General features: G+C 41.7%; 1 protein-coding gene across 1 annotated transcript in view; it reads left to right on the top strand.

Moving 5' to 3' along the window:
* The window catches only part of LOC124132477, a 55719-nt gene extending 40908 nt beyond the window's left edge, over window positions 1-14811 (top strand). The window contains exons 17-26 of the mRNA XM_048392949.1: window positions 2850-2898; window positions 5499-5691; window positions 6327-6582; window positions 8047-8171; window positions 9141-9264; window positions 10155-10340; window positions 10830-10949; window positions 11997-12136; window positions 12323-12594; window positions 13901-14811. Coding sequence (XP_048248906.1) covers window positions 2850-2898; window positions 5499-5691; window positions 6327-6582; window positions 8047-8171; window positions 9141-9264; window positions 10155-10340; window positions 10830-10949; window positions 11997-12136; window positions 12323-12594; window positions 13901-14085 — 1650 coding nt within the window. The 3' untranslated portion in view covers window positions 14086-14811. The remainder of the gene's footprint in view (window positions 1-2849; window positions 2899-5498; window positions 5692-6326; window positions 6583-8046; window positions 8172-9140; window positions 9265-10154; window positions 10341-10829; window positions 10950-11996; window positions 12137-12322; window positions 12595-13900) is intronic.
* Window positions 14812-15347: the final 536 nt, after the last annotated feature.

Raw genomic sequence — 15347 nt, 5'->3', positions numbered from 1 at the left:
TCACTACAAATTATGTTACTTCAGTGACTCAATATATTAATACTTATGTTGTTACTCCAGTTACTTGATATGACGCCACTAAAATGATTGCTGAGGTGAGGTGAGGTGGTGTGTGTGTGCGTGCGTGCGTGCGTGCGTGCGTGCGTGCTTGCGTGCGTGCGTGTGTGTGCTTGTTCTTCTCCGGACTAATGACGATTTTATAGTGCTAGCCCACTGGGATACCATGCCTCAGTTTAAAATGAATACCCAAATGAGACGCACAATACTGATTCCGAGACGCCCAGTCCGGGTTTTATCCCCTTAATGCCGATCGCCAGGCTGGGTAACTAATAATTAGTTCAGTTACCCAACATATCGCCACCATTACGTCACTTCATTTACTCCACATATCGCCACTATTATGCTAACTTCAGTTACTCGACATATCACCACCATTATGCTACTTCAGTTACTCGACATATCGCCATCATTATGCTACTTCAGTTACTCGACATATCACCACCATTATGCTACTTCAGTTACTCGACATATCGCCGCTATTTTGCTACTTCAGTTACTCGACATATCACCACCATTATGCTAATTCAGTTACTCGACATATCACCACCATTATGCTACTTCAGTTACTCGACATATCGCCACTATTATGTTACTTCAGTTACTCGACATATCGCCAACATTATGTTACTTCATTTACTCGACGTATCGCCACTGTTGTAATACTTCAGTTACTCGACATATCGCAACCATTATGCTACTTCAGTTACTCGACATATCGCCACTATTAGGCTGCTTCAGTCACTCGACATATCGCCATTATTATGCTGCTTCAGTTACTCGACATATCGCCACCATTATGCTACTTCAGTTACTCGACATATCGCCACCACTATGTTACTTCAGTTACTCGACATATCGCCACGATTGTGCTACATCAGTTACTCGACATATCGCCATTATTATGCTGCTTCAGTTACTCGACATATCGCCAATATTATGCTACATCAGTTTCTCGACATATCACTACCATTATGTTACTTCAGTTACTCGACATATCGCCACTATTATTTTACTTCAGTTAGTCGACATATCGCCACTACTGTGTTACTTCAGTAACTCGACATGTCGCCACAATTATGTTACTTCAATTCCTCGACATATCGCAACTATTATGCTGCTTCAGTTACTCGACATATCGCAACTATTATGTTACTTCAGTTGCTCGACATATCGCCACCATTATGTTATTTCAGTTCCTCGACATATCGCCACTATTTTGCAATTTCAGTTAGTCGACATATCGCAACTATTATGCTACTTCAGTTACTCGACATATCGCAACTATTATGTTACTTCAGCTACTCGACGTATCGCCACTATTATGTTACTTCAGTCACTCGACATATCGCCACTATTGTGTTACTTCAGTTACTCGACATATCGCCACTATTATGCTACTTCAGTTATTCCACATATCGCTACTATTATGTTACTTCAGTTTCTCGACATATCGCCACTATTATGTTACTTCAGTTAATCGACATATCGCCACGATTATGCTACTTCGGTTACTCGACATATCGCCACTAGTATGCTACTTCGGTTACTTGACATATCGCCACTATAATGTTACTTTAGTTACTCGAAATATCGCAACTATTATGCTGCTTCAGTTACTCGACATATCGCCACTATTAGGCTTCTTCAGTCACTCGACATATCGCCACTATTATGCTGCTTCAGTTCCTCGACATATCGCCACTATTAGGCTTCTTCAGTCACTCGACATATCGCCACTATTATGCTACTTCAGTCACTCGACATGTCGCCAACATTATGCTTCTTCAGTCACTCGACCTATCGCCACTATTATGCTACTTCAGTTACTCGACATATCGCCACTATTAGGCTTCTTCAGTCACTCGACATATCGCCACTATTATGCTACTTCAGTCACTCGACATGTCGCCACCATTATGCTTCTTCAGTCACTCGACCTATCGCCACTATTATGCTACTTCAGTTACTCGACATATCGCCACTATTATGCTACTTCAGTTCCTCGACATATCGCCACGATTATGTTACTTCAGTTACTCGACATAACGCAACTATTATGCTACTTCAGTTACTCGACATATCGCCACTATTATGCAATTTCAGTTCCTCGACATATCGCCACTATAATGCTGCTTCAGTTACTCGACATATCGCCACTATTAGGCTTCTTCAGTCACTCGACATATCGCCACTATTATGCTACTTCAGTAACTCGACATGTCGCCACCATAATGTTACTTCAGTTACTCGACATATCGCCACTATTAGGCTTCTTCAGTCACTCGACATATCGCCACTATTATGCTACTTCAGTAACTCGACATATCGCCACTATTATGCTACTTCAGTAACTCGACATATCGCCACCATTATGTTACTTCAGTTCCTCGACCTATCGCAACGATTATGCTACTTCAGTTACTCGACATATCGCCACTTTTATGCTACATCAGTTTATCGACACATCGCAACTATTATGCTACTTCAGTTTCACAACCAATGCAACACATGCGAGTTCTATGTAACGACACTCAACTGAACGGTGTGCGCCATCCCACTCCCTTCCTCAACAAGCAGCAACACATTCGGCAGAAAGACTTTCTGAGGGATTGCCTTCAGCTTTTATCCTCTAAGCAAATATACGTTTCAGTTAAATATTTGTTCACAAATTGAAACGACTATATTCTAGCGGGAAGTGTTACTGCGTGCGATATTAATGTTTATAGTGTGTAAAAACGTTAGCAACATCCACATGCTGAATCACATGAAGGCGTACTCTCCTGTTGCAGATGTTGGTGTGGTCCGTCATCTTTTCCTGTCTCTGGCTGGCTACAGGTGGTGAGTACACGTTCGTGTAGATGAGTTTGGCCAAATGGCATTAGTCTGATACGAAACTAGGTAAGGAAGGACTGTGGCTTTGTCTGAAGTAAGTTTGACCTATAATTTATTGTTCCTTGATAAGCACTCGATATGAGCAAAATTTGCTATATTGGTTCAGTCGTATAAATCGACTACGATTTCGAGGAGACATCAACGAGCTTATATGAATTACATATTGTTTGTCCCTTGTACATGATTTCTGTAAGTCCTTTGGTATGGGACGTCATTTCTCTAAGGGCTCTTGCCCCCTCTTCACGCAGGCCAGACAGCGAATTGGACTTCTTCCAGGAAGCGCTGCCTAGTCAAACCCACCCAGAACTTTTCGGAGAATGTGAAGACTCCCCAACACTGCAAGCCTTCTGCATTACCCAGATTGTCAGAAGGGCTGTATTCCTGGTAGCAAACCCGGATACTCTGCATATTTGCCATGTTTTCAATAACATTATTGTCAAAAGGGACAGAAAATTCAATGATATAAATGATTTCATTGGATTGATAAAGGAAAAAGGAAAAGATCAGGTTTGTTGGCCTGGATACGTCTGAGGCTGTAAATGGGCCTATTCCAAAGAATTGTGTATTTATCATTTTCCATGACGCCCTCCACATATTCCGGGTCGTACCATGGATGGACCTCTGTGTCAAAACCACAAGCATGGCGAAGACGGTAACAAAATGAACGAGCTACACCATCATGTCGCTTTAGATACTGTGTTAGTGCCAAAGCTGGGCATCCACTGACAATGTGTTGGACAGTCTCTTTAAATTCATTGCATAATCTACATTTCATATCTACATTTTGATGCAAAATCACACATTGGCGGTTTCGAGTGGGAGGTGACTGGTCCTGAGCAGCAAACAGAAAGCTTTCTGTTTCACTTTTCAGGCCAGCCGACCTCATCCAAGCGAGGGACTCTGCAGGGTTGCTGATCTTCTCAACACACTGCAAATAACCTCGATGCAGAGGTCTTTCGGATAGCCTCTCCTTGAAAAACTGAGTCTGGGACGATTTGATATTGCACTTCGTTTAGCTGACACTGATTTGTGTATCGTCAAGCAGTACAGAACCATCAACAAAATCAACACCGACATTGAGATTATGTCCCACATGCTTGGCTGGTTTTAGAAAACTTTGGAATGCCTTGTTTTCATCATGAATCTTGACATGCTTCACAAAAGGATCACCAGACAAATAAATGTGTGCAAAAGTATACAAAACAATTATATCACGACGAGCCTCCACGCCCTCCCATCATAATTGGTAAATATAAACGATTGAGGGAAGAGCGAGGGTGGTGGGATCTATTGTCTGCCATGATTCTTCGTGTGAGGGTGTCAATACCGTGAATTTCTTGTTTCGTCCAATCAACAACACCAAAAGAATACGAAAGGACGATATGAGTAGTAGTAGTAGAAGTAGTAGTAGTAGTAGCAGTAGTAGTAGTAGTAGTAGTAGTGGTAGTGGTAGTAGGCTATATATCGGATATATATAGTTTGGTGGAAGTTGACACGTCAATACAATGTTAATCCTCTCCTATGGTAAAACGGCATTTGTCTTCAGCAGTACAGTAAAAGTAGCAAGGAAAGCGGGACAACCAGGATCGAACCCGTGATACGGTGCATGTATAACACGCATTTCTTACAGAGTAGCGGATAGCGGGATTTACAATGTAAATAACAAATTACCTCCCTTTGCAAGGAAGTAAACAGTCATAGCGAAGTCAGACGATCCAAGTTTAGACAATGCCTCGGTGGATATTATGGGTTTTGATGAGCGCGCTCTCCGCCTGGTGACTATATGTGTATCAGCATGGCCAGACCACCAAGGGTATTTATGATTAGTATGTTAATAATGTTTTGCCGGAAGCGGTGAACCGGTTGAACAGGTAGACGGAGAATTTGCTCACTATCAATGTTTGTTTGCTTGATGGGGATGTGAACCGGTGCATCATTAGAAAGTACCCGTAAAATCCAGTCCATCATTAAATCTCATTCAAGTACATCAATATGAAACGGATATACGCACGCATGCGCGCGCACACACAAACTCACACACACACACACACACACACACACACACTCGCTGACTGGGCTGATGTAGGTCATCGTATCCAAATTGCTCATGATGTCAATCACTGGATGTCTGGTCCAGACTCGATTATTTACAGACCGCCGTCATATAGCTGGAATATTGCTGAATGCGGCGTTAAGCAAAAAACAAGCAAACCAAAACATAGTATAAAGTCTTTATAAAGATCACGTGAACCAATCAGATCTCATCATTCTAACATGGGATATGATAATACTTATACGTCGTGGTTTTGATATAATTACATCGATCATCATCAATCATTTAAAGTATTTCTTTTTGTGTTATCCATTTTAATTTCTTGTAGACAAAGAAACTCAAAGCAATCACTCGCAAAGAGATCATTTAAAATTTTACCTATACTGAATATACTACTCAAAAGAAGTTAAAGAATATCCGATTTTTTTATAGTATTTCATAGTTTGTGTAACGTTTCCCTGCACTTGATACCATGCCGTTGTGTGTTTTCCAGCCATGACGTGTGATCGGGTTGTGTGTTACTACACAAACTGGGCCCAGTATCGCCCAGAGGGACAGAAGTTCTTCCCCGAGGATGTGGACGCCACGATGTGCACGCATATCAACTATGCGTTCGCCAAGCTTGCGGGAAATAACCTGGCGCCTTATGAATGGAACGACGATTCAACAGACTGGTCCAAGGGAATGTATGTTGTGAATACAGGGCTTTCTTATGTAAAGGTTATGAACAGTATAATTAAATGTGTGTGTGGACGTCGGCACACTGTACTGTGTGTGTGGGAGGGACGGTGTCGTGTTGCTATACTGTAACGTCAAAAGCAAACAGATATATGCTTTGTCAATATGATATTGAATATAATGATACTTCCTCGAGGCAATTTCACATTTGAATTTGACCTTGTGAGCTCGTGAGAAAGTGCACACCTCTGTGAACTGTATTTATTTCGGTTCAATCAGCGCGTTAAGTGTGTGTGTGTGTGTGTGTGTGTGTGTGTGTGTGTGTGTGTGTGTGTGTGTTAGGGATGGGCGTAGGTATAGGACGTGTACGAGGATCGTGCAAGTGTTGGAGTGTAGGGGACAAGCGACAAGGACAATTTGGTTTGGTCGTGCCAGCTCTAACCTCAGTTTGATATATATTAATATGTCATAGATATTGTTGTCACTGCTTGTAAAACACAAAATTCTCATACTTTGCAAAACTATATGGTTTAGCAGAAAGTGTCCAAACAATATGCCTCATTGACATGGAATATGTTAGGTATAATGCCATAACCACTACAGATGTACTGTCCGCATACATCTCCCTATGGTCTATGTTCAGGTATGAGCGGCTACACGACCATGCCAAAAAGCAAAACCCGAACGTGAAGATCTTGTTGTCTGTTGGTGGGTGGAACATGGGATCGGCGACATTCACAGCCATGGTAAAAACAGCAGCAAACAGACAAGAGTTCGCTACCAGTTCTGTGCAGTATCTCAGATCTCGAAAATTCGACGGCCTTGACCTTGACTGGGAGTATCCCGGAAACCGAGGAAGTCCACCAGAGGATAAGCAAAATTATGTTGAACTTCTAAAGGTAATGAATGGTCAACCACTTCTTGTAAGTTTTATCTACAGGTACACAATATATTAACATAACATTTATTAATGATTTTATAGTGATTTTGCAGTTAAAGGGTGTATGTGGCCATATACCCGAAGGTGATTCAATTCATTTTATCATCGCTTTGAACTGTATATCAATTATAGCCCATCTAGACACGAATACTGTTACAGACTTACCCAGGACTGTATAATAAGGGCGATGTTAGGATTTGAAGCCATTGCCAGGACATCATGGCAGACATGACACACCTCATGGCAGACATGACAAACCTTAGGCAGACATAACAAATCTCATGGCAGACATGACACACCTCATGGCAGACATGACACACCTCATGGCAGACATGACACACCTCATGGCAGATATGACACACCTCATTGCAGACATGACACACCTCATGGCAGACATGACACGCCTCATGGCAGACATGACACGCCCCATGGCAGACATGACACACCTCATGGCAGACATAACACGCCTCATCGCAGACATGACACGCCCCATGGCAGACATGACACGCCTCATGGCAGACATGACACACCTCATGGCAGACATGACACGCCTCATGGCAGACATGACACGCCCCATGGCAGACATGACACGTCTCATGGCAGACATGACACACCTCATGGCAGACATGACACACAATTCAGGGACATACATACAAACACACTGTATGTAGGTCTTGTTATTTTGGCATGATTTCTATGGCTGTGCGAATTTCGTGCAAAGTTGTATATTTTAGTCTTGGTAATTGTCAAAGCTTTTAGGGCGTAGATTGAGACGGTACCAACATGAGAACATTCAATTTAATTTGATTTCATACTCTCAAAGTTAGCATTCACGTACAATACATAGGGCGAGAATATTTGTTGAGATACGTTATCTTTAATTTAAGTTATGCACATTACTCAATTCAGGTGTCATGTCTGTTCAATCAAGACATGATCGTATCACTGTCTAATTTGAAAGTGCACCACATGTCAGATAATATCTATTCTGCCCAGTTTCTACACATATTAGTTTGAAGGAGAGTTCATCAATTCAGAAGTGACATCAGTTCAATCAACAGACGATCGTATCACTGTCTGAATTGCATGTGCACCACATGTCTGATTATACCTATTCTGACCCGTGGAGATACGGGTTAGAATTGGCCTTCAGCAACTCATGCTTGCTTGGCGACTAACGGGATCGGGTGGTCAGGCTCGCTGACTTTGTTGATACATGTCATCGTATCCCAATTGCGACGATCGATGTTTATGATGTCATTCACAAGATTGTCTGGTCCAGACACGATAATTTACAGACCGCCGTCATATAACTTGAATATAGCTCAGTGCGGCGTTAAAAAACAAACACACCTATTCTGTCCCCTGTACATTCTATTCAAGTGTGTGTTGAAAGGTTACATAAACCTGTCTCTGTCTACAGGCGCTTGTGAATGTGTATGAGGAGGATGCGCAGACAACCGGTCGTCCACGTCTTCTGCTGACAGCCGCGGTGCCTGCTGGGAAGGGAAATATCGATGCTGGCTTTGACATCCCCGTTATTTCAAAGTATGCAATGAAGACGTGTATACCAAACGTTATAATAACCTATTCATAATCTGTTTATTGATATTCATTGACGATAATTCCATCTAACCAGACGCTCAGCCTGGTTTCCCGGGTTGGCTGCGCTTGCGTTACAGTGTAGGGCAAGCATAGCCTAATCAGGCAACCAGACTGTTCCAACGCACGGCTATTTTTAAATACGGACAGTATTAGACTATTGTAACTATTAGAATGAATGTCATGAGGCAGAGAACATATATATGTTCATGTGAGGACAACAAAATTAATAAGATAACAAAAGATGGAAAATAACATGGCATTCATTCACCTGGTGAAGGAGTAAGCATATACTCTGAAACGTAGTGTTCCTCATAATAAAGAAAGTGACATCCATATATTCTCTTCCTTAACCTAACAATGTTATGCAATCAGTTGATATCAGAATGAGTCGAGTTAAATACTGCTTTGAATAGTATTTCAGTTTTTTCATGGCGTGTTTAGGGGTGACGAGCACCAGAATTGGACTTACCTCCTTATTGAAATCGATGTCAAATGTCGATGTTGATTGGTTGGTTTTATAGTTTACATGGCATACCCTCCCTTAGAACTTGTCCGAGAGATGTCGTATCGGAGTAAAAGATCTAATTTTAATGAGTTCAATACCAAGTAGATACCTATAATAATAATATTTGGTTTTCTTGATGACCCTAGGAATGCATTCCTGCCAAACATTGATGCATGTTTGTTACCACATTTATGGAACCGCGAGCACGGGTATGGTGTGACAAAACCAAAGATCCTAATCAGGCGTATCCTGAATTCAAATGCGAGGTCATAGGATCCTGGTACACCCGAAGGACGCAACTCTGCAGTTACAATCACTGTTTTGTAATGCTTGACTACTCACAACTGATCTAACCGTATTTAATGAACATTTTTCGATCATCTGACTGCTACGACTTCGCTCTTCAGATACTTTGATTTTATCAACATCATGACCTATGACCTCCATGGGTCCTGGGATAAGACCACCGGTCATAACAGTCCCCTGTATGCAGACTCCAGTGACAAGGGAGAGAACCGCTATCTGAACGTCGTGAGTACAATTTCTAAACATTTCCTCTTGGTAAACAGTTACCCTTTTCGCATATGTATCGAAGAAATTAAATTCGATATGTGAATCGATTCTGTATTTGGTAAACCGATTCCACTTTTTGCAAATCCAGGCTGTGATAAACGTATCGGCAAATTTACATCTCATACTGTATGTATGTATGCCTTGAATGTCATAACATGAACACATAGGCTTGACTACAGTGGAAGTATCACAGGGACAGGAGGGATTTTATCGGAAAAAAAATTTAAATTGTTCCAGAAAATGCTTGAGAAAGTCAATTATTCTTCAGAATGTTGGAGATCAATGGACATTGTAGGCCACAAAAAATAAATTGTTGGGTTTTAAAAATATTTATTTTGGCTGCTTATAATCGTTTTTCTGGTTTTGCAGCTGAATTTCACACAAAAAACTCATCTAGTCTCCATATAGAATCCCATCCGATCCCGTTATTCGCCACTTACAACAAACATAGGTTACTGAGGACAACTGATCTTCACGGAAACAAATATGAAACATTAGAATTAATAATCCTCACAGAAACCGTTTTGTTTTCTATATATAAGGACCTCCTCTGTGGTTTGCCGGAAGGTCGCTGGTTCAATCCCCGGCCCCGTCATACCAAAGATCTTAAACTATGGTACTTCTTGTTACCCTGCCTGTCGCTCGGGTTTTGGGGGCGAAAACAAGGACTGGTCGGCTTTTAGTCTGAATAATGTGCTGTATCCATGTTAAATAGCGGCCTGGCATCGATGGATGGATGGATACAAGCATGCATGAGATACGTTTTCATTCACGTTATATGGGAACGTTCAATTGAACTGCCAACTAGCATCAAGTCAGTATTTACATAGTCTCTGAATCTGCTTCAGGCCTGGGCAGCTGAGTATTGGGCCAAGAACGGAGCCCCCAGGGACAAGCTGGTAATTGGGCTGGCCACGTACGGCCGTACTTTCACCCTTGCGTCCCCCGGTGACAGTGGTCTGGGTGCCCCGGCTCGGGGGGCGGGCACGGCCGGAAGATACACCAGGGAAGCAGGCTTCTTGTCCTACTATGAGGTGAAGTTCTCGCAGCAGTTTCAGGGTTCATAGGAGTAATATTGGTTTTGTTTTGATGATTTTGCACTTAATTTCACTTATTATCTGTTTGAAGAATAGTCAGTAATGGTCAGTTTTCATTAATCTTACCGTAATGCTGAATACATTTTTTGGGGGGGGGTATTTTATTCTTTATGCCAGAAACAATACGATTGATAAATATTTTTGTTAATAATTATTTGCCATTGATAATTAATCTGTATTCGTTATTTGCCTAATGTTTGGTGAATGATCAATCTTTAATCGTTGAATGGAGTATTCAGTTAATGTCCGCAAAATTTCAAATAACACATCAAGGGCTTAAGTTGCTTCCGATTAAAAAATACCATTCATATTTTCGTGTCTACACTCAAGTTCTAGTGGTCTTCCCTACCTTTTGATCTTTAGAACTATCTGGAACTCTTACCTCATATGCAAAGAATGATTGTGAATTTGCTTGATGAATTCCAGATCTGCCAGCTGATAAAGAGTGGCGCGGATGTCCATTACATCGAAGACCAGAAGGTTCCATACCTCGTCAGTGGCAACCAGTGGGTGGGGTATGACGATGTAAGCAGTCTCCAGACCAAGGTACGTTAGGTCATGAAGGGGACTGATACCTCGTCAGTGGCAAGCAGTGGGTGGGGTATGACGATGTGAGCAGTCTCCAGACTAAGGTACGTTAGGTCATGAAGGGGACTGATACCTCGTCAGTGGCAAGCAGTGGGTGGGGTATGACGATGTGAGCAGTCTCCAGACCATGGTACGTTACGTCATGAAGGGAATTGTACCCCGTCAGTGGCAACCAGTGGGTGGGGTATGACGATGTGAGCAGTCTCCAGACCAAGGTACGTTAGGTCATGAAGGGAATTGTACCCCGTCAGTGGCAAGCAGTGGGTGGGGTATGACGATGAGAGCAGTCTCAAGACCATGGTACGTTACGTCATGAAGGTAATTGTACCCCGTCAGTGGCAAGCAGTGGGTGGGGTATGACGATGAGAGCAGTCTCAAGACCATGGTACGTTACGTCATGAAGGTAATTGTACCCCGTCAGTGGCAAGCAGTGGGTGGGGTATGACGATGTGAGCAGTCTCAAGACCAAGGTACGTTAGGTCATGAAGGTAATTGTACCCCGTCAGTGGCAAGCAGTGGGTGGGGTATGACGATGAGAGCAGTCTCAAGACCATGGTACGTTACGTCATGAAGGGGACTGTACCCCGTCAGTGGCAACCTGTGGGTGGGGTATGACGATGTGAGCAGTCTCCAGACCATGGTACGTTAGGTCATGAAGGTGGTCATTGTCATGGTGATGTGTCCACTGAGCTTCTACCTCAACACTTGTGATGAGTGAATATCCTCTACCATGGTGTAGCTACACATACTGGCTGCTCGCGGTTGATTGGAAAGGAGATACCATTTGATTGAAGTGTGGTATCGTTTTGAAGCAAACGTACAGTCAATTTACTATGTTGAATTGTAAACGTTTTCAGATATATAATGTCAAATCAGATTATTATTTGTAGATGTAACACGACCACAACCTATTTGTAAATACACAATGTTTCTAGTTGTGCTTGTCAACACTTGTCAACACTGAATGCCATACAGATGATTCAACATAGTTCAATCTGTCCATAGGTAAAGTTTATGAAAGACCAGGGATACGGTGGCGTGATGGTGTGGGCTCTGGACTTGGATGACTTTATGGGTTCGTGTGGAGAGGGGACATACCCGTTGCTTACTGCTGTCAATGGGCAATGTGCAGCTGACGGTGGGAGGTACATATTTTCTAGAATTGTGCATTGATCTAATCATATGTTATGTAGGTGAATTGAGAAAAGCCTGTAGTCAGGTTTTGAGTAATGTTGGCATTATGTAATTTTGAAGTTACACCAAAGCTGTTGTTATTAATACTGTCAGCTATGCTTGTTGACATTTTTATTATGTGTATTGTGTATTTTAAGAACGCCCCAACCAACAGTAAAGCCACCCCAGGGTTCAACGACTGATGCTTCAACAAGTTCTTCAACAAGTTCTTCAACAAGTACTTCAACAAGTACTTCAACAAGTACTTCAACGAGTACGACAACAGGTGCTCCAACATGCGGCGGATCAACAGCTGTTACACACTCTACAGACGAATCAACTACCACACCTTCCACAACTACACCTTCCACAACTGCACCTACCACAACTACACCTTCCACGGCTACACCTTCTACAACTACAGAGCAAGGTGGGTACCATTGATGAATGTTGTTGCTCATTACCACTTCTAGTACTAGTACATGACCAGACAACGCGATACCCCATGTATCTCACTACATAACATATATCATTTCCTTGTTGGCGTTAACAACTATTCGTTGTTCGTATTATCAATCACTGGATTGTCTGGTCCACTGAGACTCGATTATTCAGGTCAGAGTGGCATGTAACACAATCATTACAATATGTTATAGTTACAGAACTTGCAGTATCTGTACCTGATGTTCTCTTGGGGATTTTCGACACATAGTGTCTTTGTGTCATCCAAACAATGCAATATGAGCCTACCCGTGTTTATCAGTGAGCTGAAAGGCGATCTATTATGATAATTTAGACCATGTGTGGATTGGAATACCAACGACCAATTGTTTGTACATCAAGTCCTATACATAGAACAGAAAGTAACAAAGTATTATAGTTTCTGTAAACCACGTATCGTCCCGGAGTGATTTAGTAGAGTGTAACACAACTTTGAACAGTATTTTAATTAAATCACGGCGTGTCATGTTGATGTGGGGGCAAAGTGATGCAGGTCTAAGACGTTAACCTCTTTGGCGAAACATAGGCACCGGTTCGGTGCTGAGAAACCTTGAATCATAATCAGGGCGAAACTCGGAGGGTCCTACTGCCTGCAACGGCAGTGAGCTTAGTAAGGGTGGTACTATTAACTATAACAAGTTACATTCTGACAAACGTTGTCACCATCCATGCACGAAATGGCGAGCTGGAGGTGCAGTTGCAAATGGAAAATCACTTGTCGCATTTGGAAAGCGAGAGGGTGTGTTGTGACGAATGGCTTTGTTTGTCCAACTGGTGGTGTTCAGTTGAGAAAAATATGTTCCCACTCCAACTGTTCATGATTGGATCAATGTCAATTACCTATCTCTCAACGTTGAGGTGCTCAATATGACCTGTCAGAACTATCCCTGAAGCGTGGTAATGGAACGTGAAATAAAGGATTACGATATTATAACATACCTCTGGCCTGGATGTGTATTTGATTTCAGCAGTATTCACTTTGCAGACTCGCATCATGCGACGTGATTTTTTTCAGGGCGATCAATAACCTTAGCTAGCTCCGCTGCAAAATTGCAAAAGCTGCAGTAAAATATCTCTTCCAAGTGAAGAAATATGACATTCTCTGACATGTGAGCAGGCTTTGACTAAACACACTTAATTCTTTTTTGGACAGTTGTAAATAATGTATTTAAATGTGTGTAACTCTCCCTACGGAGGAATAAATAATATATATTGATATGAAATACCTTTTTCAGATTTGAAGAACTTCTGCCAAGGCAGGCCAGACGGTCTTTATGCTGACCCGACAAGCTCCCACAGGTACATTCAGTGTTCCAGTGGTGTCACCTACATACGACCCTGTGGCCCAGGAACTGTCTTCAACCCACTGACCAAGGTGTGCGACTGGCCCCACAACGTACCTGGAGCAGAGGATAAATAGAATGATAATAATCATTGCCGTTATTGATGGATAATATAATTATTTTATGTGCATTGCATGAATTGGTACACGTGTTATTGTTTCTCAAAATACGAGTCGCCAATATTGATGAGTTTAAAATGTTTTAATTGCTTAGCACAGGAACGGCTTCGAGACTGTTATGAATGAATTAAATATTCGTGTATGCTTTTTATATTGTAGATGTGGTGAAGTGCATGGAGTGCATGGAGAGTTATTGTTATATTATCGTTAAGATCGTTTACATCTATGATCATTATAGCTTGTACATATGTTCGTGACATATCATGACATTACCTGAAGGTGCAAGATCGCATTTGACCTGTTATAGTATTTTTTTAAATTTAAATTATTCTTAGGTTTTTGCCAGAAAGGGCACTCACTCGGCTGAAACTGATTGTCAAATGAAACTTCTGCACGTCAAAAAGATGTCGGAACGACAGCCGGACAAAAACAGTTTACACAAAACATTATTGCAACGCATGAATTATACACTTTCGCGAAGAAGTGATATATGTATATAATGCAAAGTTAAACAATCCATGAATTTTTGGATGTAACTGGGGATTTTTCCAGCTTCCAGGGTCAACTTCGTTCTTTCATTTCTTGTAAATAAACTGTAAATCGGTTGTGTCTTACCCGGAAATATGGTTTTCTTTTACAAATATCAGCTATAGAAATAGTTCGAAATAAATATAGTGTACAGTACACTAACTGCATCTGTATTCATTTTGACAACACTCCGAACTATTAACACAATGCCATTTAGAAAGTGTCAAAGTTAACAAATGTTATATTTGGAATAACACTTTCCTTGTAAAGTACAGATTCTCGTGCTTTTTAGGGTTGAGTCCCGTCGGGGATTCTAACTCAGAACTCACACTGTCAGAGTGAGGCACCTTATCGCCAGCACACAAAGTCAACGATCTAACCCACTCAGCCACCGAGGCTTCCTACGAACTATTGTGATTAATATTGATTATTGCACTTAATTTAGTAATAATTTAAAAATGGTTAGTCCTTTGTAACGCTTTCAACCCCAAAGAATAGCATGCCTCAATCATCCGACGAAACAGACTCCACTGTACGCAAAAGGCAAACAACGGTATAAATTATATGAGTGGATCAATGAAGATCACTGACATCACCAGGTGTTCGCGAAACGTTTAAGCATGCCCTGACAATACTGTGAAGACGTGGATAAGACGTATTTATTCTCTATCATGACGTTTCAGGGCTACTCC

The sequence above is a fragment of the Haliotis rufescens genome, unplaced genomic scaffold, assembly GCF_023055435.1.
Source record: "Haliotis rufescens isolate VD_foot unplaced genomic scaffold, xgHalRufe1.0.p SCAF_11, whole genome shotgun sequence".
NCBI classification, from domain to species: domain Eukaryota; kingdom Metazoa; phylum Mollusca; class Gastropoda; order Lepetellida; family Haliotidae; genus Haliotis; species Haliotis rufescens.
The sequence above is the reverse complement of the archived record's forward strand: the minus strand, read 5'-3'. Positions and strand labels throughout refer to the sequence as shown.